Source organism: Mesocricetus auratus, unplaced genomic scaffold (assembly GCF_017639785.1).
Source record: "Mesocricetus auratus isolate SY011 unplaced genomic scaffold, BCM_Maur_2.0 Super-Scaffold_100013, whole genome shotgun sequence".
Classification (NCBI taxonomy): domain Eukaryota; kingdom Metazoa; phylum Chordata; class Mammalia; order Rodentia; family Cricetidae; genus Mesocricetus; species Mesocricetus auratus.
Window position 1 is genome coordinate 24,961,532 of NW_024429196.1, and position 25,258 is coordinate 24,986,789.

At 41.4% G+C, this 25,258-nt stretch overlaps 1 protein-coding gene across 5 annotated transcripts in view; it reads right to left on the bottom strand.

The window, feature by feature from the left end:
* Positions 1-25,258, bottom strand: part of Celf2 (CUGBP Elav-like family member 2) — an 826,625-nt gene that overhangs the window by 510,312 nt on the left and 291,055 nt on the right. Inside the window, exon 1 of one of the 5 annotated variants that reach the window (XM_040756175.1) lies at positions 12,609-12,758. The exons of the other annotated variants lie outside the window; for them this stretch is intronic. Within the exon in view, the coding sequence (XP_040612109.1) occupies positions 12,609-12,661 (53 nt within the window). The 5' untranslated portion in view covers positions 12,662-12,758. Of the gene's footprint in view, positions 1-12,608; positions 12,759-25,258 lie in introns of those variants that run through there. 5 annotated transcript variants of the gene reach the window in all.

Sequence of the window (25,258 nt, forward strand, 5' to 3'; positions counted from 1 at the left end):
TTTGTTTTATTGAAGGCAAATGCTGAGCTTGCATGAGGTGCATGTTCTGCTCTTTGTAGCCAAAATGAGAGGTGATCTCAGGTCTGTGAAAGATCCTTCCCACCCAAGCTCTTTATCCCCTCATGCTTTCTTCTTCTCACCCTAATCCTTGTTTGTATGCTCTGTCTTCTTCCCCTGTCTATGATCCAGGTCAGTCTAAGCTAGCTCAACCCATAACAGTGTGGGAAACTTGCTCTCTCTGGTTGCTCTCCCTGGCTCCCATTCTCTACAGACTGAAAGGTCTAGAACTCACTGGAACATATGGTGTCCATTAACTAACCCAGGTGATGGCAAACTGTGATCTGAGGAAAAATTCAGACTGCTGTCTGCTTTTGTAAATCGTTTTATCAGTGTAGACTCTACTTTAGAGTCATGCACCCTCAGTTTTCATGAGGGAGCTGCTTTTCACAATAACGCTAGAGGTGAGTACAGTTGGCTGTCCGTTTTCAAGGGTCTCACATCTGTTTGTCCAACCAATAATAAATTGAAAATAAAGGGAAAAATAGGCCTGTACTGAATTTATATACAAAACATTCTTTGAGATATAGCATAACTATTTATACAGTATTTATGTTTCATTAGGTATAATAAGTAACTTAGGAAGGATTTAAAGTATAAGAATATGAATAGATGTATGAAAATAGTATGCTTCTTTTGTTGTTTTATTTCTTTTGGGACAGGGTTTCTTAGAACCCATCCTGGATTTGAACTCCCTTTATATGGGAGGACGACCCTGATCTCCTGATCTTCCTGCTTCAAATTCTGAAGTGTGGCAATTAGAACCTTGTGCTACCTCTCCTGGCTTATGCAATGCTAGGGATAACCCATGACTTTCTGCAAACAGGAAGGAAACACTTCCAGGAAAACACTGTATTGCTTGAACCACATCCTTAGGCATTTATTATTATTTTCTTTTGAAGGGATCTAAGCAACTGTAGACTTTTGGATTTCAGGTTGAAGGACTTGGTTCTGGAATTGACCTATGAATACCAAGGATGACTGTAGTAGTAACTGACTGAATAGTTAGCGTGGTCAGCATGTGCTCAATGGCATCTTGACAAAACAAGATTGCAGACCCTTGTTTTAGACATGTAAGACAGGGCTGAACTACTCTGCGCTAGTTACCCAAAGCTGATACATTTATAATAGATGAAGGCTTCATTCTTTCCTCTCAGAGACTCACTGATTCTTCTCTCTATAGTGTTAGCAGGGAAAACTTCATAGTCCGACATGGTTTTGGACCATAGACATTAGAAAAATTAAGTGCCTCATATAATTCAGTACAGCTCATTAGATTGATATACGCTGGGATGAGGAAGCAGAAATAGGCTGATTATAAGCGATTGCTTTGCTTGCTTGTCACTGTTTCTCTCAAGCCTGGAAGGTCCCTATGACCGCATTCTTATCCAGTAGTACAGGAAGTTGAATAAGTGACACAGAGTACTGTGCTTTCACTGACACCACCCAGGAAATATTTTTTTTAACCTCCAGTTGAGAAACCAAAGGAAACTATTGTGATTTTGACATCCTTCACCATTCCAGAAAATTGTAGTCTACACCTGGACTGAACTATTCCTGGGTTCCCCAAGAATTTACAGCACTAGATATCGTGCATCACTGTGTCATGGTATAAATATGAAATGTCCCCCACAGACTCATACACTAAAGCCTAAGTCCCCAGAAGGCAGGGTTATTTGAGGGACATTCTGGAAATTTGGAGGAGTGGGGTCTAGCTGGAAGAAGTAGGTCATGTGGAGAGAGTCCTTGAGTGACATCTTATCCCCGACCCCTTCCTGTCTTCCTTTCTCTGATTCCTGGTCTTCAAGATTTGAATTGCTCTTACTGCCACCGAGACAGAGTGGCATCTCTGAAACTATAAGCCAAAACAAATAATACCTCCTTTGGAGTTGTTTCTGTTGGATATATCTTTTCATAGTGAAAGTAGTAATGCATTCTGCATTAAAAGAACTGCATTTGTTTTATAATTTGTAAGTGAGGAAATACCCATGACAGTGGGCCTGCAAATGGGGGACAGGGTGTTTCAATATCTATAATGTTGAAGAATAAAGAAATTTTATAAAAACTATTAAATTCTCATAGATATCTGAATATCATCACTTAGTGAGTGATAACCAAGTATTGAGGAAATTGGGAGGCAAGAAGATGACCTGAATATGATTCTGTAGGAAATTTACACTCAGGAATCATGATAGAACCAACCCTCTCAATCACTGTGACGTCACAGAGAAGAAACGAAGCCCAGCTTCAGGGAACTTAACAATGCATGTTCCATTCAAGCACGACAATGATAATGGTGTTAGGGAACTTCTGTACAAAGGCTCAGCAGCATCACTGAGTATCGCTTACAAATCAGAAATTTAAACAAGGACAGCATCTTTCCACTTCACAAAGTCTCTCACTTAGCTCACCAGGAAATAGAAGGAAAGAGTTTAGCACCACTTCCATGGGCCTCTAGCAATTCTTTCTGGCTCTGACATTTGTGTCTCTATAAGAATGAAAAAGTAGCACCACGCAAACCACAAAATGGAGTTCTATACCCATGGTTAAGAGAACACCTGCAACCTGGATTGATTGGGATATTCTTCCCCGCAGGACTAGTCACATGATTGCTAATGTCAGCGAGTGTCAGCACAACTCTTCCCTACAACAGCTGATTTACATTAGACCACTACTTCAGACAAGGAACATCCAAAAACAGATTTGTAGTTCAGTCCAACAGCTCTACAGAAGGATTGGGAATAAAAGGGCCTTGAAAGAAAATGAGGATCAATAGGAAGAGAATTGCTTTGCTGGGAGAAAACTCGAATGTGTAGGAAATGGATTCACAGTATCACTCAGACGTGGGATTCATGATCCAGGGGGAAGACTTCTGTTCTATCCAACATTGATCACACGATTTTATAGATGGGGGATTGTTAGTTACAATCTGATTCAATTTCTCACTTCAGAAATGAGGAATGTGTGGGTATCCATCCACATATTGGCTTAGAAAAAATATGGCAGCCGTGACACAAGGAATGCAGGTAGGTCGGATAAAGTGGCTCAGCCAGGGAAAGCCCTTGCAGTAAGCAAGCCTGATGACCCGAGTTTGATCCTTGGAATCCAAATAGTGGAAAAAGAGAACTAACTCTGAAAAGTTTTCCTTTGCTCTACACATGTACTGTGAGATACACACACACACACACACACACACAGTACATATATGAGTATGCACACAATAAGTAAAGATTTTAACATGCAGGTAGACAAAAAGACAACTCAAGAATTGCATATCATCAGCCTTGAGGGATCAAGATGTAGATTCAGCTACAGAAAGAGAATCTTATGGTTGGGCATGGTGCTTAATGAGAAGATCTCAGGCAAAATCAGATGACGCCAAGCCTAGTTTCCAAGAACAGGCTCAGGATATGCTAGGGATGTAGTAATGACTCAAGACATATTTTCTGTCTTTGTAAATTATGTGGTTTGGTGACATGGAGGGCATCCCCCTAACACCGTACTTAAAGAAGTGAGTCATTTATCTCTGAGATCCCTTCTACCTTAAGTCCACTAAAACTAAGATGTGAGGTAAGTACATGATGACAGAGAGAAGTATGCACACAATTATTCTACAGCAGGTGATTCTTAGAATCTGGGACATCCTGCCTAAAACAGTGTCTGGGGAGAAGAGGCGGAGGCAGGCGTTATGCTTTCTAGTTACCTGGTGAAAGGCATTCTCCGACAGACTCTCTGCTGAGCCTTCCTTGTTCACTCGCTCCACTGCCGCTGATAAAAACAAGGGATTCACTTCCAGCCATGTTGTCTACTCTTTACCCCCCACCAAAAGACTTGAATTCTTATGTGGTTTCTAATAGTTTAAGACCACATTTCTGGGGCGACTTAGCTCCTGTTAACCTTACTGCTTGAGAAAGCTTAAACAGCATACAAAAGTCATGGTGAGGTCCAGCCACTATCTGATCACAGGGAGCCTATAGCTTGGTGAGCGTTTCTTTTATAACCCAGTAATCCTGAGAGCCCAGAAAACCTTTTTTTAAATTCAGAGATTAGGAAACTTAGGGATCCTTCCTCTTAGTGTCCAAGAGAGACTAGCCAGAGTTTTCTACTCTGAGACACAGCTGGCCAGATCTGGGATGTGCATTCATACTGACAAACCCTTTGTAATTTTCCAAGCTCCTGAGTTTCTGAGGCCCTAATCACCAGCCCCACACATAACTCCATCACTTTTCTGTAAATGCTCAGTCCTCTAGAAGTCAAAGTACAGTTGATGCTGGATTTATGGGTACCCTTCTGTATTGCAAGAGCAGACTGCTGCATAAAAACTGTCTGTAGGAGAAACTGCCAGCCAGCTTACCCAAGCCTCAGTCACCTTGTCCAGGTGCCCAGGCCAGCCAGAATGAGCTTGTGTGGCAGGCACTTCTTCACTGAGCCAAGCCTGCCTCTATGCCCAGAGACTGCTGAAGGAGGCACCTGACCAGAGATACCGATGAGAAAAGTACAAGGCAGCAGAGTCAGCCGCCTGAGCCAAGGGAACCTGGGGAGGGGGTGTAAAGACAGGCCTAACTTCCTTAACAAATGAGTCTGCAGACTGCTCTGCTACTCACTGACTCCTAGTGCCTGAGTCGTTGGTTCTGGGTCTTCTCAGCCTCTCTGTTAAGGGGTGTCCGAGCAGGATCACCCACAACAACTGTCCATATCTGATTTGTGTCTGGTTTTACTTATAACTGACAGTCATTCAGCAGAGAGACCTCAGGCCTGGATCTGACAATGCTTGACCCTTGGACGGGACAAGTGGAAATGTGCATCGAAACCCCTGCCACACCACCATGAGCTTGCTCTTCTGGGTCTCCAGTGATGAGTCTTTCTCTGCATCCAAATGTCTCTTGGAGCACAGTAAGAGAGATTTCATGCTCAGGATTCTGAGTGTAAGCTGGGAGGATGGGTTAGTCTGGGGCAGCTTCCTGCAGGAACAGTATGAGCTGAAGGCCTTCCTCCCTAGATACTTGTTTCCAGTGAGGATCCACTCCCTAAGCCCAGATAGAGATGGAGTTATTACTATGTTTCTCTTCCCCCATATGAGCTCTCTTCTGTTCTACTTGATTCCTCTCATCATACAGAAAGTTCCCAGCCTCTTTCTCTGCTTATTTTTCAAGTCACTACCTCCTCTACTCCTCTCTTTAGCTTGACCCCCCAAGTCTCCTTCCTTTTGACACCCCACTTCCAACAGTTGCTGGGGCTTTAGGTCTTGACTGAGAGAATGAAGGACACCCCCTACCCCAAGAACAAATACTTCTCAAAAGAAATCTAATAACATTCAAGTCAAATATCTAATGCACGGTGCCCTTAAGATTTCCCACCCAAGGAAAACAGGGTACAGTTTCCTCTACAGATACCCATGCTATTTACCACAATCCAGGGCAGGCTGGCTTTAAGTCCTCTTATCCAGCTGAAAAAAAAGTTTGGATACACATAAAAGGCAGAGTAGAAAAGACTGGCATCTCTTATGTAAACGACTTAGTTCTGCACTATGGCATTTGTAACTGACTCATGAAACAAAAATATTTGTGTGCTTCAGGGTAAGTTACTAAATTGCTCTGTGTACTATGTCCCTCAAAGGTGATAATACCATACCCATTTCAGAGGCTCCTTCTAAAGATATTGTGAGAGTGTAATGGGGTGCTGCTTAGCATAATGCCTGGCATAGAGCAAGAACAGAGTTCTCCTACTGGTTTTCAACGTGTGGGTCAAGAGCCCTTTGGGGTCACCCACGTATCAGATACTTACATTACAATTTATAACAGTAGTCGCAAAATTACAGTTATGAGGTAGCAATGAGCTAATTTTATGATCAGGGTCACCACAACATGAGGAAGTGTATAAAAGGAACGCTGAAAACCACTGTAATATCCTCAAAGGAGATGAATTCCTGGTCATCAAATGGCCAGCAGATCTCTTCCCCCGCTCCCCCTGATACTCAGTTTCTACAGACCCTCTCAAGATAACCTGTAATATGAGCAGAAAAGCATCTCCAGATGGATGTGCTAAAACTCACACAGCAGGCTCTCCTAAACAAATTTGGAATTTATCTTGGAAGGTTTATCAGACACGTATAAGGGAAATGTATCCTGTACAAGACAGAGGACAGTGAAAAAGAAAGATGCATGTCAAGGTCTGGTGTATGTGTTTCCATCGGCATGTGCTGTTCTCATTAATGGGAATTTCTCTCATACCCAGTAAGGAGTGGGAGAAGCTTGTTTTGCTAGAACTTTCAGGCTCATCCAAATATTTAAGGGATGTGGCAAACTACATTTTCTACAGACTATTACCATCTTTGTGAGATAAATGCTTGTGACTTCAAACATCTCTGACCGTTGAACCATTGCCCAGACTTTTTAATATTTGCCCTAATAATGGGAAAAATTTATTAATTCATGTTTCCATATTCGATTTGAAGTAATCTCTACAATTATCTGTCCAAACCACTTCTGTTTTTTTGTTGGTCACATCTTTAAGTCTACATGATAGATGAATCATGTACCAAGCCTGATTCCCTACTTTTTGTAAATAAAGTAGGCTCACAATAAATCTATCTTGTTTACATTTTACCAGTGGCCATTATGACCACTATAGCCACTATAGCAGTGCTGAGTCATGATAGTAATTGTACAGCCAGGAAATCTTTTTACTACTGGCCATTTATAGGAAGAGTTTGTTAACTTCTATCCCAGATCATTCGCTTGTCTAGAAAGAACAGATTCCATTTGAACAATAAACAGACCTGTTAGACTTTCAGACAGGCTCACAGAAAATTTTCATGTTATTAAATCAGATATTTTGCTGGCTGCTCCAGAACTACCACAAGCTGGAATTGGGAACCCTTCGCTCGCTCACTCACTCACTCACTCACTCATCCACCCACCCATCTATCCATCCATCCTTTATTGATTATCAAAGCACAAAGCAACAAAGAAAAAGAGTGTCAGCAAACACACCAAGTCTCTGACCATATAGAGTATATAGTTCATTCATGATTTACTCAGTCACTGTCTGTTCAAAACAGCAAGAGAATATTTTAGACGCTGAATATACAGCTATTAAACCTACAATTATACACTCTATTGAAGGAGGAAGAGAGAACAACTAATCAAATACATATGAAAGCAGCAGGGCTTTGACAGTACTATGATAAGAATATGGGTTGAAACATGAGACATTAGTATTTTTATCAATAAAAAATAGTTGAATATTGAAAATATCCCTGTTTGGGAGATAAACTGTAGAGTGCCTTCTAGATGACTTTAGGGTGGGAGTTGGGAGAGGCCTCACTGAAATGACTGTCCTGCCGATAGCCAAGGAGAGATTTCAGGTAAGGGGAGTCAGTAACTAATGCCATTAAAGCCCAGGTAAGTTTGGCTGTTGTGTGAGAAAGACAAAGTTCAGAGTTGGCGCAGCAAGAAGAGCTGGGAAAGAGGAAAGAGAGGCAGCTGGAGAGGTTGACACCAGTCCTGTCAGATAGATGGGGCAGGAGGAGGATACTGGCTTTTCTTCTAGGAAAGTAACAGGGTCTGATGGATGGCTTTGGGAATGTTTGTATTACCCACTTGTGTGCAAAGGCAGATGGAGAAGAAAAGAATTGAAGCAGAGAGACTAGGCAAAGAGAGGTCCAAAAGAGGAGAAGTCCACAGGATCTGGGAAGTGATTGGATGTAAATTAAGGGTGAAGACAAAGGACTAGGAAATTCTCCCTATTTACCTTGTTTGAATACAAGGATGGGTGATGGTGTGCTGCAGAAACCTACTAGAGCAGGAAAAGGAGGTCACCGGGCCCCTACTAGAGAGAGTTTACAGCCTGTTCGGCTTCAGCCATCTGTGAAGCCCATGATGGGCTCTGCTTAGAATCGTAGGCTGACCTGTTTCAGATTATGTGAGGACACATGGAGACAGAAATGCAGGTGAGAGACAAAATCCCTCAGTGAGAGGTTGTAAGTGAGAATTGTATAAAACCTGGCCCAATAGTGAGCCTGTGACTTCTTGTCCCTTCACCTCAGGTTCTCACTTCTCTCCTCTTGAAATGAGAACAATAAACAGAATTCTTTTAAGACCCTCTGACAGAAGAGTACAGGGGTGTGGTAGCGGGAGAGAAGCCACATGTCTAGTATTCTTTTCAATGTTCAGTTTCCTTTTCTATTATCCTTCTTTTTATTTTTCAATACCCACAAACTATAAATCTTATAATAGTCATAACTGTTGCCAGGTTAGTTGATTTTCTTTTTCTTTTTCTTTTCTTTTTTTTTTTTGGTTTTTATGAGACAGGGTTTCTCTGTATTGTTTTGGAGGCTGTCGGTCCAGCCTGGCCTCGAACTCACAGAGATCCGCCTGCCTCTACCTCCTGAGTACTGGGATTAAAGGCTTGCGCCACCACCGCCCGGCTTGTTTTTCTTTTTCTTATGTATAGTCCTACTATATAATTTTTTTCTACTTCTGGGTAGAGAGAATCTTTTTCTTGGTTTTGTAATTTTCATTTGTGTGTGTGTGTGTGTGTGTGTGAAGTTGTAGAGTCTGTGCTTTCCCAGAGGACAAAGGGAGTCTCAGGGTCACCAGTTGGTGCGTCTTTGGGCAGAAGTGTGTTTCTTTTGTGTCCTTTGGGTAGAGAGAAGTGAAAACAGCTGACAGCACCACCCTCACTCTTGATTTTGCCATGTGACAAACAAGGCCTTAGGATGGAGTATTATAGCTATCAAATTCTGTAGAGGGATTCATGGCCCAGAGCTGTGCCCTGCAACAATGGTTTGTTAGTCACCAAAAGTTTGTTGGAGACATATGTAAGCAATCTTTCATTTTAAGGTCCTATATTACAACACTCATCTGTGACACACACATTTAACAATCATCTCTTGCAATCACTTTCTAGGAGCAGCAGCTGCAGCAGGACTCTGGACCACACTCCTACCCAAATACCTGAATACCTTTCTGCTTTCTGATATGCTAGCGATGCCAAGAGGATAGGCTCTACTCAACTGATGCTTGGCAAAGGCAGAAACTGCTCTTTTCTCTGCTGGAATGGGATCTTGTACCCAGTCTCTGTGGGTTTTTAAAGCTTCTGTTGACAAAGCTCTTACTACAGACCACCGAGACTAGCATTGGAGCTCCCACCTTGTGCTTCTGTCTCCTAAACATTATAAACAGAGAATTGCTATAGATGAGTAAACAGGTCAGTGAATCAAAATAGGGGGTTTGGAGCAGGAGTTCAGTCAGGGAAGTGCTGGCTGTTTCATCCTGAGGACCCGAATTTGATCCCCAGAACCTATGTGTGGTAGTTTGGATGAGCCAATGGCCCCCATAGGGGGCTCAGGTATTTGAACACTCAAACCCTACTTGGTGGCACTGTTTGAGGTTATGGAACCTTTAAGAGGTTGAGTCTTGATGGAGGAAGCATCTATGGGAGTGGGTTTTGAGGCTTTTATAGCCTCAATCCATTTCCTAAGCTCTAACACTGCTTCCTGTATCCAGGTAAAATGTGATCAACCAAATTCCTGCTCCTGCTCCCAGGCTTTCTCTGATGGTTGCTATGCCTTTATCATCATGCTAGACTCTGTCCTTCTGGAACTACAAGTCAAACTAAAACATTTCCCCCTTAAGTTACTTTGCTAGGATATTGATCACAGCAACAGAAATATAATGAATACATCCCAGTTAAGTTAGGGAAAGGCCTGGTATGGTGATGTACTTATTCCTACTGCAGAGAAGGTAGAGAAAGGTAGGTCCATGGGCCTTACTGACTAGCCACCCCAGCCTCATCAGCAAGTCCATGACAATGAGACATCGTGTCTCAAAAAAAAAACAAAAACAAAAACAAAAAACAAAAAAACAAAAGGTGAACATCACCTGAAGAACGACACCCTAAGCTTTCCTTGGGTCTCTACATGCACATAACAAACATATACACAGTTACTTGCATATGCATGTACACCCTCACACATGAACACATACATATACATCTCCCCTGATTAGCCCAAAGTATGCTTTACAGTAAGAAACTTGGAAATGTAAATGAAATAAATATATCCAACCACTTTATAATTTCTCACCTTGGAAAAGGACTCTACATAGTTAGTGCATCACCTGCCAAGAGGTGTGTATAGAGTTAACTCACTGGAGTCAGGCATCCACGTAAAAATATTTATTTTTCGAATGTGCAGATCTTTGCAGCTTCACTTACTCTAACCACTAAATACATTTCACTTATATCAGGGACACATTGACAAGGTAGGCAACATCCCCAGCATTTGAAATAGGTTAAGAAGGGAACATTATTTTACAAGGCCTTTGAAAGATTGAATTTGCAAAGTATGTCATCATAGCCACACACATTTCTAAAGCCAGTGCCTTCCCTATCTACTTATGCAGCAATATTAAGTCAATCACCCAAAAAGAATTTTTTGAAAGCACTCTTAAGATACCTTCCAGTTTTAGAAATAGGCTAGTTTTCAGGGAAAGAAAAGGCAAATGAAACTTATTCCAGCATCTATGCCATGAGAAGATTAACAGAAATGCTCTGCTGCATCCCAATTAAAAACAAAGTTCAAGGGGCCAGTGAGATGGCTCAGTAAGTAAGGGCACTCACTGACAGGTCTGAAGGACCTGAGTTTGATCCCAGAAACCACATGGTACAAGGAGAGAACCAATTCTTGCAAGCTGTCTTCTGCTCTCCATATAAATACACTGTGACTCCTCTCCCCCCCCCTCTCTCTCTCTCACACACACACATGCATACACATACAAATGCAAATAAAGAAATAGATATAATTTTTTAAAATTAAAATCAACCATACAAACAAAAAAAGTAACCAAAAGACCCATAAAGTGAACCTTTTCATTGAGAAATCCTGGAATTTACTTAATAAAATTAAAAAGCTACACATGTAAAGATGTTCACCATGTTGTTGTCAATACAAGCCAAGGCCTGGAAATAATATAAATATTAAACAAACAAGATAACTTGGCAATCGGTGAGCATCATAGAACAGTGCTGCACTTGGCCATTAAAGCCACAGTGATGATTGGTGGCCAGACATGGATACGTTATAATTGGAAAAAGAATATGAAATAGTATATATTATATGATGTGCAATTTGTATAAACAGAAAGTTCTAGAATGTAAGATTCAGGACTAGAGGGCAAAACGCTAAGTCTGGCAAACTGGCCTTGATACCCAGATTCCATGTAAAGTTGGAAAACTGTCTCCATACAAGACATGCTCTGATTGACACATGTGGGCTATGGCATCTGCCACTCACTGCCTTCCCCCATCTCACACAATGAAGAAAATAAACAGATAGGAAAAAAGAAGTGATGATGTAAAGGTGGAGAAAGAAAATGAGTATCAGCTTATTTTTATTTATTCTTGTCTGTAAATACAGTTTTAAAAGTAACAAAACCAGAGGAATTCACGAGAGGGAAACAAAAAGTCAGATAACACAAGGCAAACGTCAGTAGGCAGGTCCCCAGTCACGGGTATACTTCTAGTCATCTATATTGTGTGCTTGGCTTCTGGTCTACCTCTGACAAAACCAAGTTTTGGAGAAGGTATTCAGAAAAACATGAAAACTGAGTGGAGCCACTTTCAATAATAAAAACACCTCTGAATTTAACATTTTTAGAATCTGTCCCAAATGTTTTCCCTTGGAAGTATCACTTACAGTTAAGTTAAACCCACCAATTCGCCATGGATCCCACCAAAGGGCCAGACTCAAGCAGGGATGACACATGAACTTGCCCATTTTTAGCTTAGGTTCTAAGTTTTGGTGTGACGAGGGTGGAGGTCACTTTCTACATTTTCATTAACCATCTATTTATTTTTGAGATAGGGTTTCAGTCTGGCTTTAAACTCACTTTGCAGCCAAGGATGACTTTGAACTCCTGCGACTACTTTCTGAGTACAGAGGTTACCAACATGCACCGCCATGCTGGGTCCACACAGTGCTCTGGATCAAACCCAGGATCTAAGCTACTTCCCAGTCCCAGTGTTGAGAGAGAGATCAGCTGAGTTTGTTATAGATCAACTTTTCCAAAATTGACCTGGGAGTGGAGGTGGGCGTTGAATTCACAAGAGTAACACACATTTCTTTGGATCTTTCAAGTGTGGGCATTTTTTGTTTTTGTTTTTTGTTTTTTTAAAAAACTTTGCTCTTCTGTGTAAAGTCTCAGAAAGTCCACCTTATTTGATTTCATCCCTTCAGGTCCTCCCGAAACGATAATTAAGTATGAGGACTCATTTCTGAGTTAGCTAGCATTGGGAGCCAGCATTGACATACACTGAACTCTCCTGCAGAAAGCTTATGTGCTCTGCTCCCTGACGACCACTTTCAATGTGCCTCCCTTGCCTGTCTGCTTAAAAGTTGTGTCTGTGTCAGAACACAGTATTCTTCAGGTCGTGTTGACTTAAAACCCCAAGGCAGGCATTTCAGGGAACAGCCAGGCTCTATTCAGCTGGTGGGGGTGGGCAGAAGCTGGCCTTGAACTGAAATAGCTCGGGAGAGAAAGCAGGCCTACCTTAATGCTTTCCAGCCTCTCAGGGAGTCCAAGTCAGACATTAGGGAAACCATTGTCTGAGAGCTGCGGAAGGAAGGCAAATCGGAGAGCAGAGGTGCCTGGACAGGGTGACAGGGACGCAGGCAGAGGCGGCTTCTGGGCTCAGGCTGAAGCTGCAGCGCCCAGCAGCGCGGCTCTTCCTCCTTCCAGGACTGATAAGCGCTTGTCCTGGCTTCTCTCCACCCCCTGAATCAATCTCGTGCTCTATTACCTCCCAGACTGGTTCCAGCTCTCCACACCACCCTTCAAAGCCCCTGTAATCTGCTCCAACTGATCAAATTTGACCTTTTTTGTAGCCCACTTTATTCCAACCACAGTTCTCAGTTAAATCTCTCTTTATTAACTCCGTGCTCCTCGGCTTTCTTTTGGAACAAACACAGCTCAAGCCTGAAGCTTCCAGACTTTAGGAGCAATCATTTACAGATTACTGCGGGCTGTAGCCTTCTCCTCCTTTGGGGGGCTTCGCCTGCCTCCGAGATTTCCTTTCATATTCCCTTCAGAAGACTGGTTAGGCTGCTTGCTTCTTCACTCTCCTGCTTCGGCTTTGGGACACTGATACGGAGGCTGAAACTGCTAGGATTTGTTTTTTAAAAAAAAATCTGGAGCCATGCTGTAACAAGCTCGAATTTACTGTGTTTCCCGGCATCCACTTCCTACAGTTTTTCCATCTACTGCCCCCCCCACCGCATTCTTTTGTCTCTCATTAAATTTAAACAAGAAGAGGAAAATTCACAATCATTCTAAATAGGAAGTGAAAATGTCAGTGTCTACCGACCCGTGCCTTTTGTCCTCTATTTGAAACCAGTGGGTAAGGGCACTTTACTTTTGGCCAAGCTTTTGTTTGTTTCCTAGAACCCCTATGGTGTAAGGAGAGAAGTGAGTCTTGCAAGCTGTCCTCTGACCTCCACACAAATGCTGTGGCAACGCACGCGCGCACACACACACACACACACACACACAGCATACATACACACAAATCACACACACACACAAACACACACACATAAATCACACACACACAGCATACACACACACAAATCACACACACACAAACACACACACAAACACACATATACAAATAGCATACATACACACAAATCACACACACACAGACAAACACACACAGGGCATACATACACACAAATCACACATACACACAAACACACACACAGACACACACACACACACACATCTAAAAGCAAATACTTTTGCAGTGAGCATCTGAACAACCAGCTACACAGTTTCTTGTGGTGTCCCTAGTTTCTGGCTCACCCTTCTGTACTGACAGGGTGAGGGATGTACATGAAATTCTTACTTTCTCAAGTACTGCCTCCTGGACTTGGGCTCTGTGTTGTTTGGGGGATGTTGGCTCTTGCTAATGCTTCTCAGCAGTCATGGCAGGACCTCTTCTTCCTGTCACCTGTCCTCCCAGGATCCAGGAGTCAGACAACCTTGAAATCATCCAGTCGGGGCTCTCAAACTGTCAACATTTTTGTTAGAGCCATGAGCCGTGTAAGCTTTATGTGAATCCTTCTTTTATGTCAATCCCCCTTTTCTGACTCTAATTTTAAAAAGAAGTCTTAGATCATTGCCATACATGGAGAATCAGCTCCAAGGAAGCAATCTCCCTTGTGCACAGAGAACAGATGGAGGCCCTCACACTGTTCTCTTATCTTTGCTGAAAAGCAAGTTTAGAGGCTGGGGTGTAGCTCAGTGCCAGAGCTGCAGCTCAGTGCCAGAGCTGCAGAGCTCTGGACTAGCACAAGTGAGGTCCTGGGTTTGAATCCTAACAGCACCACAAAAGAAGGGGGTTTAAGACTAATAGGCACCCACTCCACCAGCAAAGGCATCCCTAAAAGGAGTGAGTATTGTGATGCAATTCAGTGAGCATTCTGTAATGCCTTTCTGCTTAAGCTGGGCAGCCTGGGGAAAGGGGCTGAGGTGGGCCTCTTAGCTAGAACTCATAAAAAATAAAGCAAAATGAGAGACAGAGAGAGAATATGAAATTATCTTGAAAATACAGAGGTTCTCAGAGAGAAAAATACAGAACTTGTTTTTGGGAGTTGCTGTTCTTATTGTCAAAAGTTCTAGATGCTCTAAAACTACTCCACCCCAGTTCTTAAAATAGTTAACCCTCAATGTAGAGTTACTCTCTCACACAGTCATAAATACCATCTAATGGCTGTGAATGACACTCTTCAGAAGTGCGACTATCTTTATGCTAAAATTAAAAGACAATTTCATACCTTGTAAAAATAATCATTGCCTCTCTGGGGCTTCGTGCTTCTATCTGGGCTGTTTCTGCCACCCCAGTGTGAAACCGGGGCCACGTCATAAGCATGTGTAAACATTTACATAGCGCTTTTAATCCCCAAGTGCTTCATCCAGTGTGGCTAATGGCAGTTATGGAGTCTACCTCCAAAAGGCTGCAAGTGCTGCGATAATTAATAAAGTGCTTTTCCCTTTAGAAAGTTAGCAAGAGAAAAACAAAAGATCATCATGAAATAGTTTCTGCAATTATAATGACATCATCCTTATCTCATTAGCCCGCTGTACCACAGGGATCCAGATCTGGGGAAGGGAGAGCAATGAGGCCTTAACACTTGAGTTCAGGGTTAATGGGAGGAAAAATGGGGGAAGAGACTTGGCTTTGAACCAAAGGACAAATGGATAAACACCATCCTAAGTTGCAAAATAACTTATTTTGTGTTATTTTGTTTTTAGGCAGGCCTCACTGTAACCAAGTTTGCCCCCATACTCACTCTTTAACCCACGTAATTCTCCTGCCTCAGCCTCCCAAGTGCAAAGATTAAAGGCATCACCGCCATGCCTGTGAAAATGGCACTTATGATCAATGGGGTTTTCAGACCTTTTAAAGGCAGTGAGTAGAATCTTTCTTTCGAACAAAACCTTGCATCAAGACCTAATGAACTGATGTAGCTAAAGTCAGTTTCAAAGTAGAGAGGTGGGTCTGAGTTTTCCTCCTATTGGCTCACCCACAGCACTCCTCATGGCTAACTTGTTTATGAGATCCAGCACCAGTGGCACTCTCGTCTCTCCGATATAAACGAGCGCTCTGGGGCATGAAGATATTAAGCAGCTGGCTTGATCCCCAAGCACTGTGTTTAGCAGTTATATCTACAAGTCCATCAGGGCAATAACAGTCCCTCATTCTTTCCCTCTCGGCTTGACACTCAGGCAGAGAGAGCCCTTCTTAAGTTAGGAGTGGAGGTAGGACTGAGTCAAGTTTCTCCCTACCACTCCCAAGCTACTAGAGTCCAGAATGCCATTTGAAAGCCATTTCTTGGAAGAATTCATATGTAAGGGAGAAAAATGATCAATTAAAGATGCACCGAACTCTAAATATTTTGTTTTTAATTTTACGGTTCAAATACCTTACATGCAATATGTATGTATGTATGCATGCATGTATGTATATTGTATTTTCAATTGAGGCAAATTTTCCTTTTAACTTTTAGCTCACTCCTCTACTTCTACTATACTGAGTGCTCATACCAAATGTGTTGATTTTCTCTTCTGCTAGTCTACACTGGTTTTGGAGATAGAGTCCCTCTATGTGGTATAGGCTGGCCTTGAACTCTCAGTGATCCTTTAGCCTCAGCCTCTAAGTGCTAAGACAAAATAGAGCAATCTGCTAATTTTTAGGCCATGAGAACTATAGATTTACCGTCAACTCTAAGTATTCTTACCCAAAAACGAAAAACACTGCCTTGTTCAGATCTAAGTCAGTCACTTCTCTGGAACACAGCAAGACAACAATAAACATTTTATTCTCAGAAGGAAAATGTTAAGTTCAGCCTTGAGAAACTGTATTTTTCCTCTGTGTCACTGTGTGAGCTTCTGTGACGTTCCATTTTTTTTGTGTGTGTGTGTCTTAAGTTTCTTAGTTTTGGTAAAGAGACTCCTTTACATGAAGTCATTTTTTATTCATTCTTTTTTTAATTTTTAAGATTTATTTATTTATTATGTGTACAAGAGGGTACCAGATCTCATTATAAATGGTTGTGAGCCATCATGCGGTTGCTGGGAATTGAACTCAGGACCTCTGGAAGAGCAGTCAGTGCTCTTAACCTCTGAGCCATCTCTCCAGTCCCAGATTCATTCATTCTTACCAATTTTTGATTTATTTCATGAAGTGATATCTCAACAACATTTACATGAAGTCATTTTGTTTTGTTTGGTTTCAGAAAGTTTCACTTTGTAGCTCAGGCTGCTCTTGAATTCTGAGTTTTCTGCCTTGCTTGCTGAATTCTGGGATTGCAGACGTGTACCATCAAATCTGGCTGTTACTGCTTTGTTTTTGTTTTTGTTTTGTTTTTTTGGATTTTTGTTTGTTCGCTTGTTTGTTTGCAGATAGGGTACAGTTAGTGACTGTATTGTTAGCACCAGTAAGAGAAAGCCTTCCTTCTTCACACAACTAAGGTCCCTGTGAGTTTTTCATATAACTAACATCTGTCTCTGTGGTGCCCTTCTTCTTCAGTTTCTTCAGATAAAGCATAAAAATGAAACTACAACCCAAATGCTAAGCAAAAAGGAAATCCATGCCTTCTGTCTCCTGCATCTAAACAAGCAAAGCCCTAGAAGCCTGTGTTCCACAGGCTCTGGATGATAGTTTACATGGGAAGCAGACAGAATTGCAGAGTCCCTGTCACAGCCAGAGTCCACGAGTCTGCACCATGCAGCAGGGCTCTTTTGAGAGCAACCTGGAAATGTTAATTCCTGGGTCAATGTCAGCCAGCAAGCAGAGCAATTCCTGGTTTGGTGGCACCCTGGGTGGCTTTCCGATGGCTGAACATGTATCATTGGAGCCAAAGGCAAAACCCTGGAAAGTCATCAAACGTGCCAGAGGAGTAGGAAACACCTGATGCATGAGGCAGCCAAATGAAGAAAAAGCATTTACCACCAACTGTAAGTTAAACCAGCACCTAACAGGGACGTAGAAAGACAGACATGAGGTCTCAGCATGGCTTTGTCTGGTCAATGTTTAGATTTCTGGTGGTCAATAATTATTTAGTTTAATTTGTGTGTTTGCATGTGTGTATATATGTGTGTGTGCGTGCATGCGTGCGCGCGTGCATGTGTGTGTGTGTGTGCATATATGTGTGTACTTGATACATTGCGGTACTCGGGGAACAATTTCCAATGTTTGTCTCAGATACCCTTCCTCAGTTGTTTGAGACAAGGACACTCAGTGGCCTGGAAGTTTGCCAAAGCATTCTAGATTAACCATCCCAGGAGCTTTTACCTCCCATTTTGTGTTTGCTTGTATTACAGGCAGGTGTTGCCAGGTTTGGGGTTTCCTGTGGGTTCTGGGGTTGGGGGTCTGAACTTAGGTCTTCATGCTTATGGGTCAGGTGTTTTATCAAGAGAACCATCTTCCCAGCCCAAGAATTTCTCTTTAAATGTGCTTTGTACAGAAATAAATATACATTTTTGTCTTTTTGTTTTTTGTTTCTCTCTCTCTCTCTCTCTCTGTCTCTCTCTCTCTCTCTCTCTCTCTCTCTCTCTCTCTCTCTCTCTCTGTGTGTGTGTGTTTATGTGCTTGATGCATGCCTGTGAATGTGTGTGTATATGCACTTGTGTGGTAGAAGTAGAGGCCAGAGAAGACCATCTAGTGTCTTTTTCTCTTTATTTCCACACGGTTGCCTTGGCACAGGGTCTTTCAATGAATGGGAAACTATCCAGTTTGGATAGGCTGACCAGTGAGTTCTCTGCCAGGGTTATAGGCATACACAAACATTTGCGTGGGTGACATGGACTTGAACTCAGCTCCTCATGCTTGCACCCCACCATTCCCCTGGCCCTGCTTTTTATTCATGTATTTACTTTTATTTATTTTTAAAGTTCTTTTCCATCTCTGATAAAAGTATAATTTCTTCCTAGGAACCAGATTTTTCTTAAAGGTTCCTTGTTTTTGTTTTAGGAAATCTTGCTTCTCTCCCACTTGCTTCCTGTTCAGCTATCTCCTGACAGAGACTCTGCAGGTCTGTGTGTTCCAGTCTTCTCTTCCTTCCTAGCTGCCAGATCTCACCTTCTCTTCAAATGGCTGAGCGCCTTTTCTGACGGATGTGGAATATAGCTGGAAATGTGTCCTCCTGCTGGAAGAGGAGACTTCCTGGGCTTGAGGATTCGTGAAAGTTTTTAAGATGACAGATGCAAGGAGCTGAGAAACTTGCATGCTTCCGTTTGACCCTGGAAAGTCCTAAGAAGCTCTACAAGGATTTTATGGCATACTAAGCCTAGAAACCAAGACAGTCCAGGGTAGCCAGACAGAATACAGTGTGCTTAGATTGTGCTATATTTCAGAGAAATAGCAAATCATATTTTATTATGACTATAATAAATACTTTATAAGACATAGCTATACAGAAAAGTATATATATTTCATTACATATAATTAACAACAATATAATGTTGCATAAATAAACATAATAAATATTTCACTATATATATTAAATCTTCAATTGAGGGCTCTGCGTTTTCATTTGTGTGATCTGGCAAACACCTACCAGACTTTTTTTCAAATTAATACTAGCTTCACTGTCAATGTTAGCTATTATTTATGGAGGTCTGTAATGGTTTTCTTGAGGTTATTGATAAAGTATTGAAATATATTTAATCATTTTAAATTATTTTCTTGAAGCTTTCCATTGTATTTGAATACCGAACATATTGTATTACAAGCCACACACAGAAGCCTCACTCCAGGGCATTTTTGAGAAAAGCAGTAATTTAAGAACAAACAACAATAAGAAAAAAGAGTCAGTAAACAGGGCTGCTGTATTTTCCTGCTTTCAGTTCAAGCTCTTGCTGTCAGAAGCCAGCACAGGAAGGGTTAACCATTAGTCTTTAGTTACATAAAACATGCATTGTAGATATCTTTACTTAATGGTGTCTATGGAGACAAACTTCCCAAGACAGCGTTTTTTCTTCTTTTAGATAAAGGAATGTGGCTTTAATGGAATTCCAAGTGCTTTCGTGTTTTACTTGAAACATCTGATGCTATGAAAAGCCCAGGTGCTTCATCAATGACTGAAGAACCGCTATTCCAGGACACTGGACACTTAAAAAAAAGAAAGAAAAGAAAAGAGAACAACAACAACGAAAAAAAACCCCTCAAGGATCTCTAAACAGATAGCTTCAAAACCTGCTAGGAATAGCGGAAAGCCCCTGTACAATAATTCAGGGTCCACATATTTATGAGTATGTTTTCCACTGGGCTTGGGCCTTCCTTTAAAGACTGGGAAGGAATGCTGTTTCTCATTTGGAATCTTGTTCAGCTGCACGGGAGAGCAAAGTGGAGTGGAGTCAGGAGGGGGAAGTTGGGTCTTTGCCAGACATATTTGAAAAGTGAGAAAGAAGGGAGATGGAGGGGACTCACACCCAGCCGGCTGCTTTGCATGCCATTCAGAGGAATCAGAGGCCAAATTCAGTCCATCCAGGAGGCAAAAAAATATTAGAGCTTTGGTTAACTCCTGAGCTGCCAGGGCAGATGCAATGTTCAGGCTGTGTGCTTCTAACTCCCAGCCTGTCTTTGTTAACATTCATGCTTTACAGCAATAGATACAAAGAGACATTCAAACGAGAGATGTATTGTTCGGTCTCTGTGTCATGGGCCAGGGAGTAAAGCCTGAATATTGATCTCCCAATCTCTTCCTTTTGTTTTGCTTTGCCTTAAACCGTGGCATTACACTCTTCTAGGTTTGTGCTTAAAGACTTAACTCTTTGCCAGTTTAAAGAGGGAAATCTGAGTTTCAGTGGAAAGCCAAACACACTTGCCAAGTTGCCTGTCAACAACACAATGCCAATTTCTTTTCCAGGACTGCCTTGCCTGGAACATTGCCCCAGGATCACTGAGAGGAGGAGGCAAGCCTTCCACTGATGCCACAGAGGAAAATGGACTTAAAGTGTGCAACATGTCTAGCCAGAGTCCGAGATCTAAACAGCTGCTCACCTGCTCATTGCCCATAAGGTAGTAACCACAGCAAAGAAACTATAGACTGACTGTATAGAGCATTTATTTAGCAACCGAAGGATGTTTTAGCATCCATGTATTATCAGGTTTGCCTATCACATGGGACAGGGAATCCCACTGTGTTAATGGATGACCTTTCACTTTTCCCTTCTCCTTTGCTTTCTAAAAGTTCCAATATGTGGCAGATCAATACTTTTGTAAAGTAAGATATAACCGAATTACTGAACAAAAAGCAAATTCATACAAGAATGAAACCCAATCTTCAAGAAGAAAATTAGATTTATCGTCATAAAACTATTGTGCCAAATTGCCATGCATTTACAAGTCTTTCACTTTTCATTGCGGTGAAATAAAACAACCAATCGATAGGTACCTTTGGTATGTTTTCAATTCTATAAAGAGCCCTGGTAAGACATGTTCAGCAGCCAGGATCCATGGGTAAGCTTCCGACTGAGTAGGTATAGTATGTGTATGGAGCCTTCCTACATCTGTAGGGCTGGCTCTATCTTCATGCTTGTTTTTCAGATGAAAGTGTAGTACAGAGACTGTAAAAGATGTGCCTGGTTACTTCTCAGTACAGGTGAGCCTGATTCCAGCCAGCTGCTTTTTCACCAGAAAAGGGCATCTTCTACTAACAGTCAGGATTGTGTTAAGTCATAAATATAGTTCCAGTGGACAATGTATAGAAAGAGCAATGCAATCTTAAACAAATCTTTTCCATTAATATTGGTAATTCACAGACCAAGTCAGGAGAAAGGAGCCAGAAGTATGCTATTAGAACAATGGAAGCTCACTGATAGCTTCTCCAAAGCATCTCATGACTTGGTGCTCTGAGCCACATTAAAAAAAAACACAGCATAATGGTCACCTGCCTGAAATAATATTATGGCTTAAATACAAATGTCCCTCATAGGCATTTACTTTTATGTACTTGGTCACCAGCTAGTGGTATTGTCTGGGGAGGTTCTGGAATCTTAAGGAGGTGGAATCTTGCTGGAGGAAGTACGTCACTGGGGCCGAGATTTGTGGGTGTATAACCTTGACTCACTTCATACTGAAAAGAAAGTTAGTATCAGGCGGTGTAAACAGTTAACTACAGAAGGAAAACCAGAGAAAATTGTAGAAAAACACAGGATCGGCAATTTCTAACTCTGCTTTCAAGTAAAAGCAATTACAAAGGGAATTCTTCAATAAGAAGCAATTATTAAAAACAGAAAGAGGGAGACTCAGTTTTCTTTGTGAGTGTGACCCCAGTAGGTCAGTCACTCTCCAGGGTAGGCTCCACACCCCAGAGTATTTGAACAGTGAAAACTCAACCTGATGTGGTTTGAGAGAGGAAAAAAGAGCCAGACAGAGGGCAGGAGTGGGTGGGTAGAAGAGGTAAGTATGGGAGGAGCTGTGGTGAGTATGAATGATATCAAATACATTGTATGAAATTCTCAAAGCATTAACGAGAATGCTGTTTGTAAAGAGGAGAAAACTTTATGTATTTCGAGTACTTAAAAATCTATTTATCAAAATTATATACGCCATTCAAATATGAAATATAAATTAAGGACAAATACCAATCTATGACAGAATAAATCTCACAGATATGATAATGGGAAAATATATGTAAAAAGCAAACCAGGAAAAAACATGTAAAGAAGAAGGAATAAAGGTTGAAACAGCATAGAAAGGGAAGGCTCAAAGAAATGAAGTTAAAATAAACAAGGCACAGCATTTGGCTCATTGAACTGTAAGACACCTCAAAGAGGGCAGATGGACTAGGGGAAGTGACGCAAAGAATTGATATCATTTAGAGGTCCACAATGAGCGGTAATTGCCATTAGGCAAGCAATTTGTTCTAAAAATCCTACAAAACATATCATTTTGAAATACTTGTGCAGTGAGACCTTCATAGAATAGGGTGTACTGGTGTATGTTGATGAGCTATCAAGGAAGCTTAAACATCCAACAAGATGCACTACATAAATATCTAGGTTTATGCACACAATGTTATATCTATATCTTTTTAGTGGTACCACTAAAAAGAGATTTTGATGGGATAATATTGAAAGACTAAAATGAAATAAGCATCATAGGCAGGGAGTTAGGTGTTATAGACAATGTGACAACAGTATTTTATCTTGCTACCAAGAATTTTAAATGTGATCACCCCAATTTACAGAGAAGAATCACAGGGTAAGAAGGGGAGGTGCTCATTAAAAGACGTCATTTTTCCATTTTATTTCTGAAAACGGATTTGTGGCCAACATTCTCTTTTATAACAGTTTCTTCTCTCGACATCATCTGCATTTTCTTCAACTCATACTGAAGACCAGACACAGGGAAATAGGGAAATGTTAGCTAGCCTAGCAGCAGTGTGCTGGCTGAAGTGTTTCTTTGTGTAAACTACAAGGGCATCCTCTAACCATTCAGATAGGTGTGGCCTTTCCAATGGAAAAGAAAGCTTTTAAGGTGTAAGCTAGCTCTGCCATGCCATTTCTTCCATGTAGACTCTGATGGTCACTTTACAAAAAGGGACCAAAACTGAAAAGGGAATGCAGCAGCTGAGAACTGTACTCAATCCTGGAAGAAAAAGAATGTAACGGGCCCAGCTGATTGAGAGCAATGATAAAAACAACTGGCAGAAACCACAAAGCCCTCTCTTTATGTGCAGACAAAGAATGCTTTTTTTCACAAAGCTCAAAATCCATTAATTACAGGATCCCTGCTGGGCATTGCACTCATCTTGACTCCCCTCCCCCTCTTGTGGCCTCATGAGGCTTCCTGGGACTTGAGCTAGCTTGACATCTCTCTCTTGATAATATATAATTGTTGTTTATGGGAATTGGGAAAACAGAGTAGAAACTGGAATTTTACTTTTAACCAGCTTTTGTTTTTCTATTTTGCTCTTTTAAAAAAGATTTGCTTATTTTTATTTTACATGTACAAGCTTTTTTTTTCTGTATGTGCATGATGTGCATACATTGCCTAAGGAAGGCAGAAGAGGACGTCAGATCTGGAATCAGAGTTACAGATGTTTGTGAAACATTGTGTAGGTGCTGAGAACTGAGCCTAAGTTCTCTGTAAGAACAAGTGCTGCGGCAGCTCTCTAGGCCTTCTGTTCTATTTTACTGTAAAGCATGTTCTGCTTTTAAAGAGTTGGGCTGTAGCTTAGCTGGTAGAGTGATTGCCTGGTATCCATGAAGCTCTGGGTTCAATCTGCAACACCACATAGACTGGAAATGGAAATGGCAGTTCACGCCTGTATTCGCAGCACCTGAGAGCTGTGGGAAACAGGAGGGTCACATGCTCATGGGCACCCTGGGCTTCATGAAAGACCATGTCTCAAAACAATACCAACCAATAAAATCAAAAGACAAAATGAAAGTCAAGTCACTACAATAGCATAAAACAATCCCCTATACCCTTGCTATTAGGCTAGCATTATGGACTAGAATATATTATACTTGGCTTTTCAGAGAAAGGCTTGATCTAACCTTTAAAGTAAGATTTTTTTCTTCTGTTGTGTATGTGATATCAGACCTTAAGGGCTTTCTTCCTGCTGAAGCAATGAAAAGTGAGAATTCTGATTTCTTGCTGACAATGTTTAAATGAACATGCCAGTTTATAATTAGAAATGCAGGGAGGGAGGACTTTTTATAACTGAATATTTAACACGTATTAAAGTTATCACAATTCCACACAGTTCTTATCCCATTTAATCTATGCCTTCTCTCTACAAGGTTTATCCACTCGTAAATTGGAAATTTGTTTCTGAAGTGTTGAGTTCCCCATGAAGGCAAGTATTTGGCGGACTCCTCTATGGCTCTTATTTCAATCTTTCCTTTGTGTGTGACTATGTTTTTATTTTTCTTTATTTTAATAACACAATTCTAGCTGGGTGTGGTGAGCATACCTGTAATCCCAGCAGTGGGAAAGCTAAAGTAGGAATGGGAAAGTTCTAGGTCAGCCTGCATTGCTGAGTGACACTCTGTCTCAAGACAAAACAGCAGACAAAAATAATCTCTTCTCCTTAATCCTTATAGGTAAATAATAATTGCAAGGAGTAGGCTGTAAATATTTCCTTCAGAGGTCAGAGGGATTTTTTTTACACCCACTCTGCTTTGATTTTTCTTTTTCACTAAGCTTAACTCTAGATACGTTTTGCTCTTCTACCTCTCTAGGGAGATGGCAGACCACCTGGTCACTATGGCAACATGTTTCACTGTTTCTCCATCCCTCTCTCTACTTCTGTGAACTTCCTGCAAATAACAAGAAGTCATTTGTTTTCTGTTAATATAACTTCCATTCTTTGAGTTGAATCACAACATACAGAAAGCTTGTAATAGGAGTGGGGAGACAGCTCAGTCAATAGAGTGCTTGCCTAATAAACATCAGGACTAAAGTTCAATTTTCAAAAACTACATAAAAACAAACAGATGAACAAACAAAACCCCCAAATGGACATGATGGTACATGGTCATAACATCAGTGCTGAGTAATCAGAGGAAGGTAGATAACCTGGGCACACTACTAGTCAGCTTAACCTTCATGGCAAGTTCCAAGCTAGCATGAGACCCTGAGAAACGATACTCAAGGTTGTCTTCCACAGGGACACACCTGCACA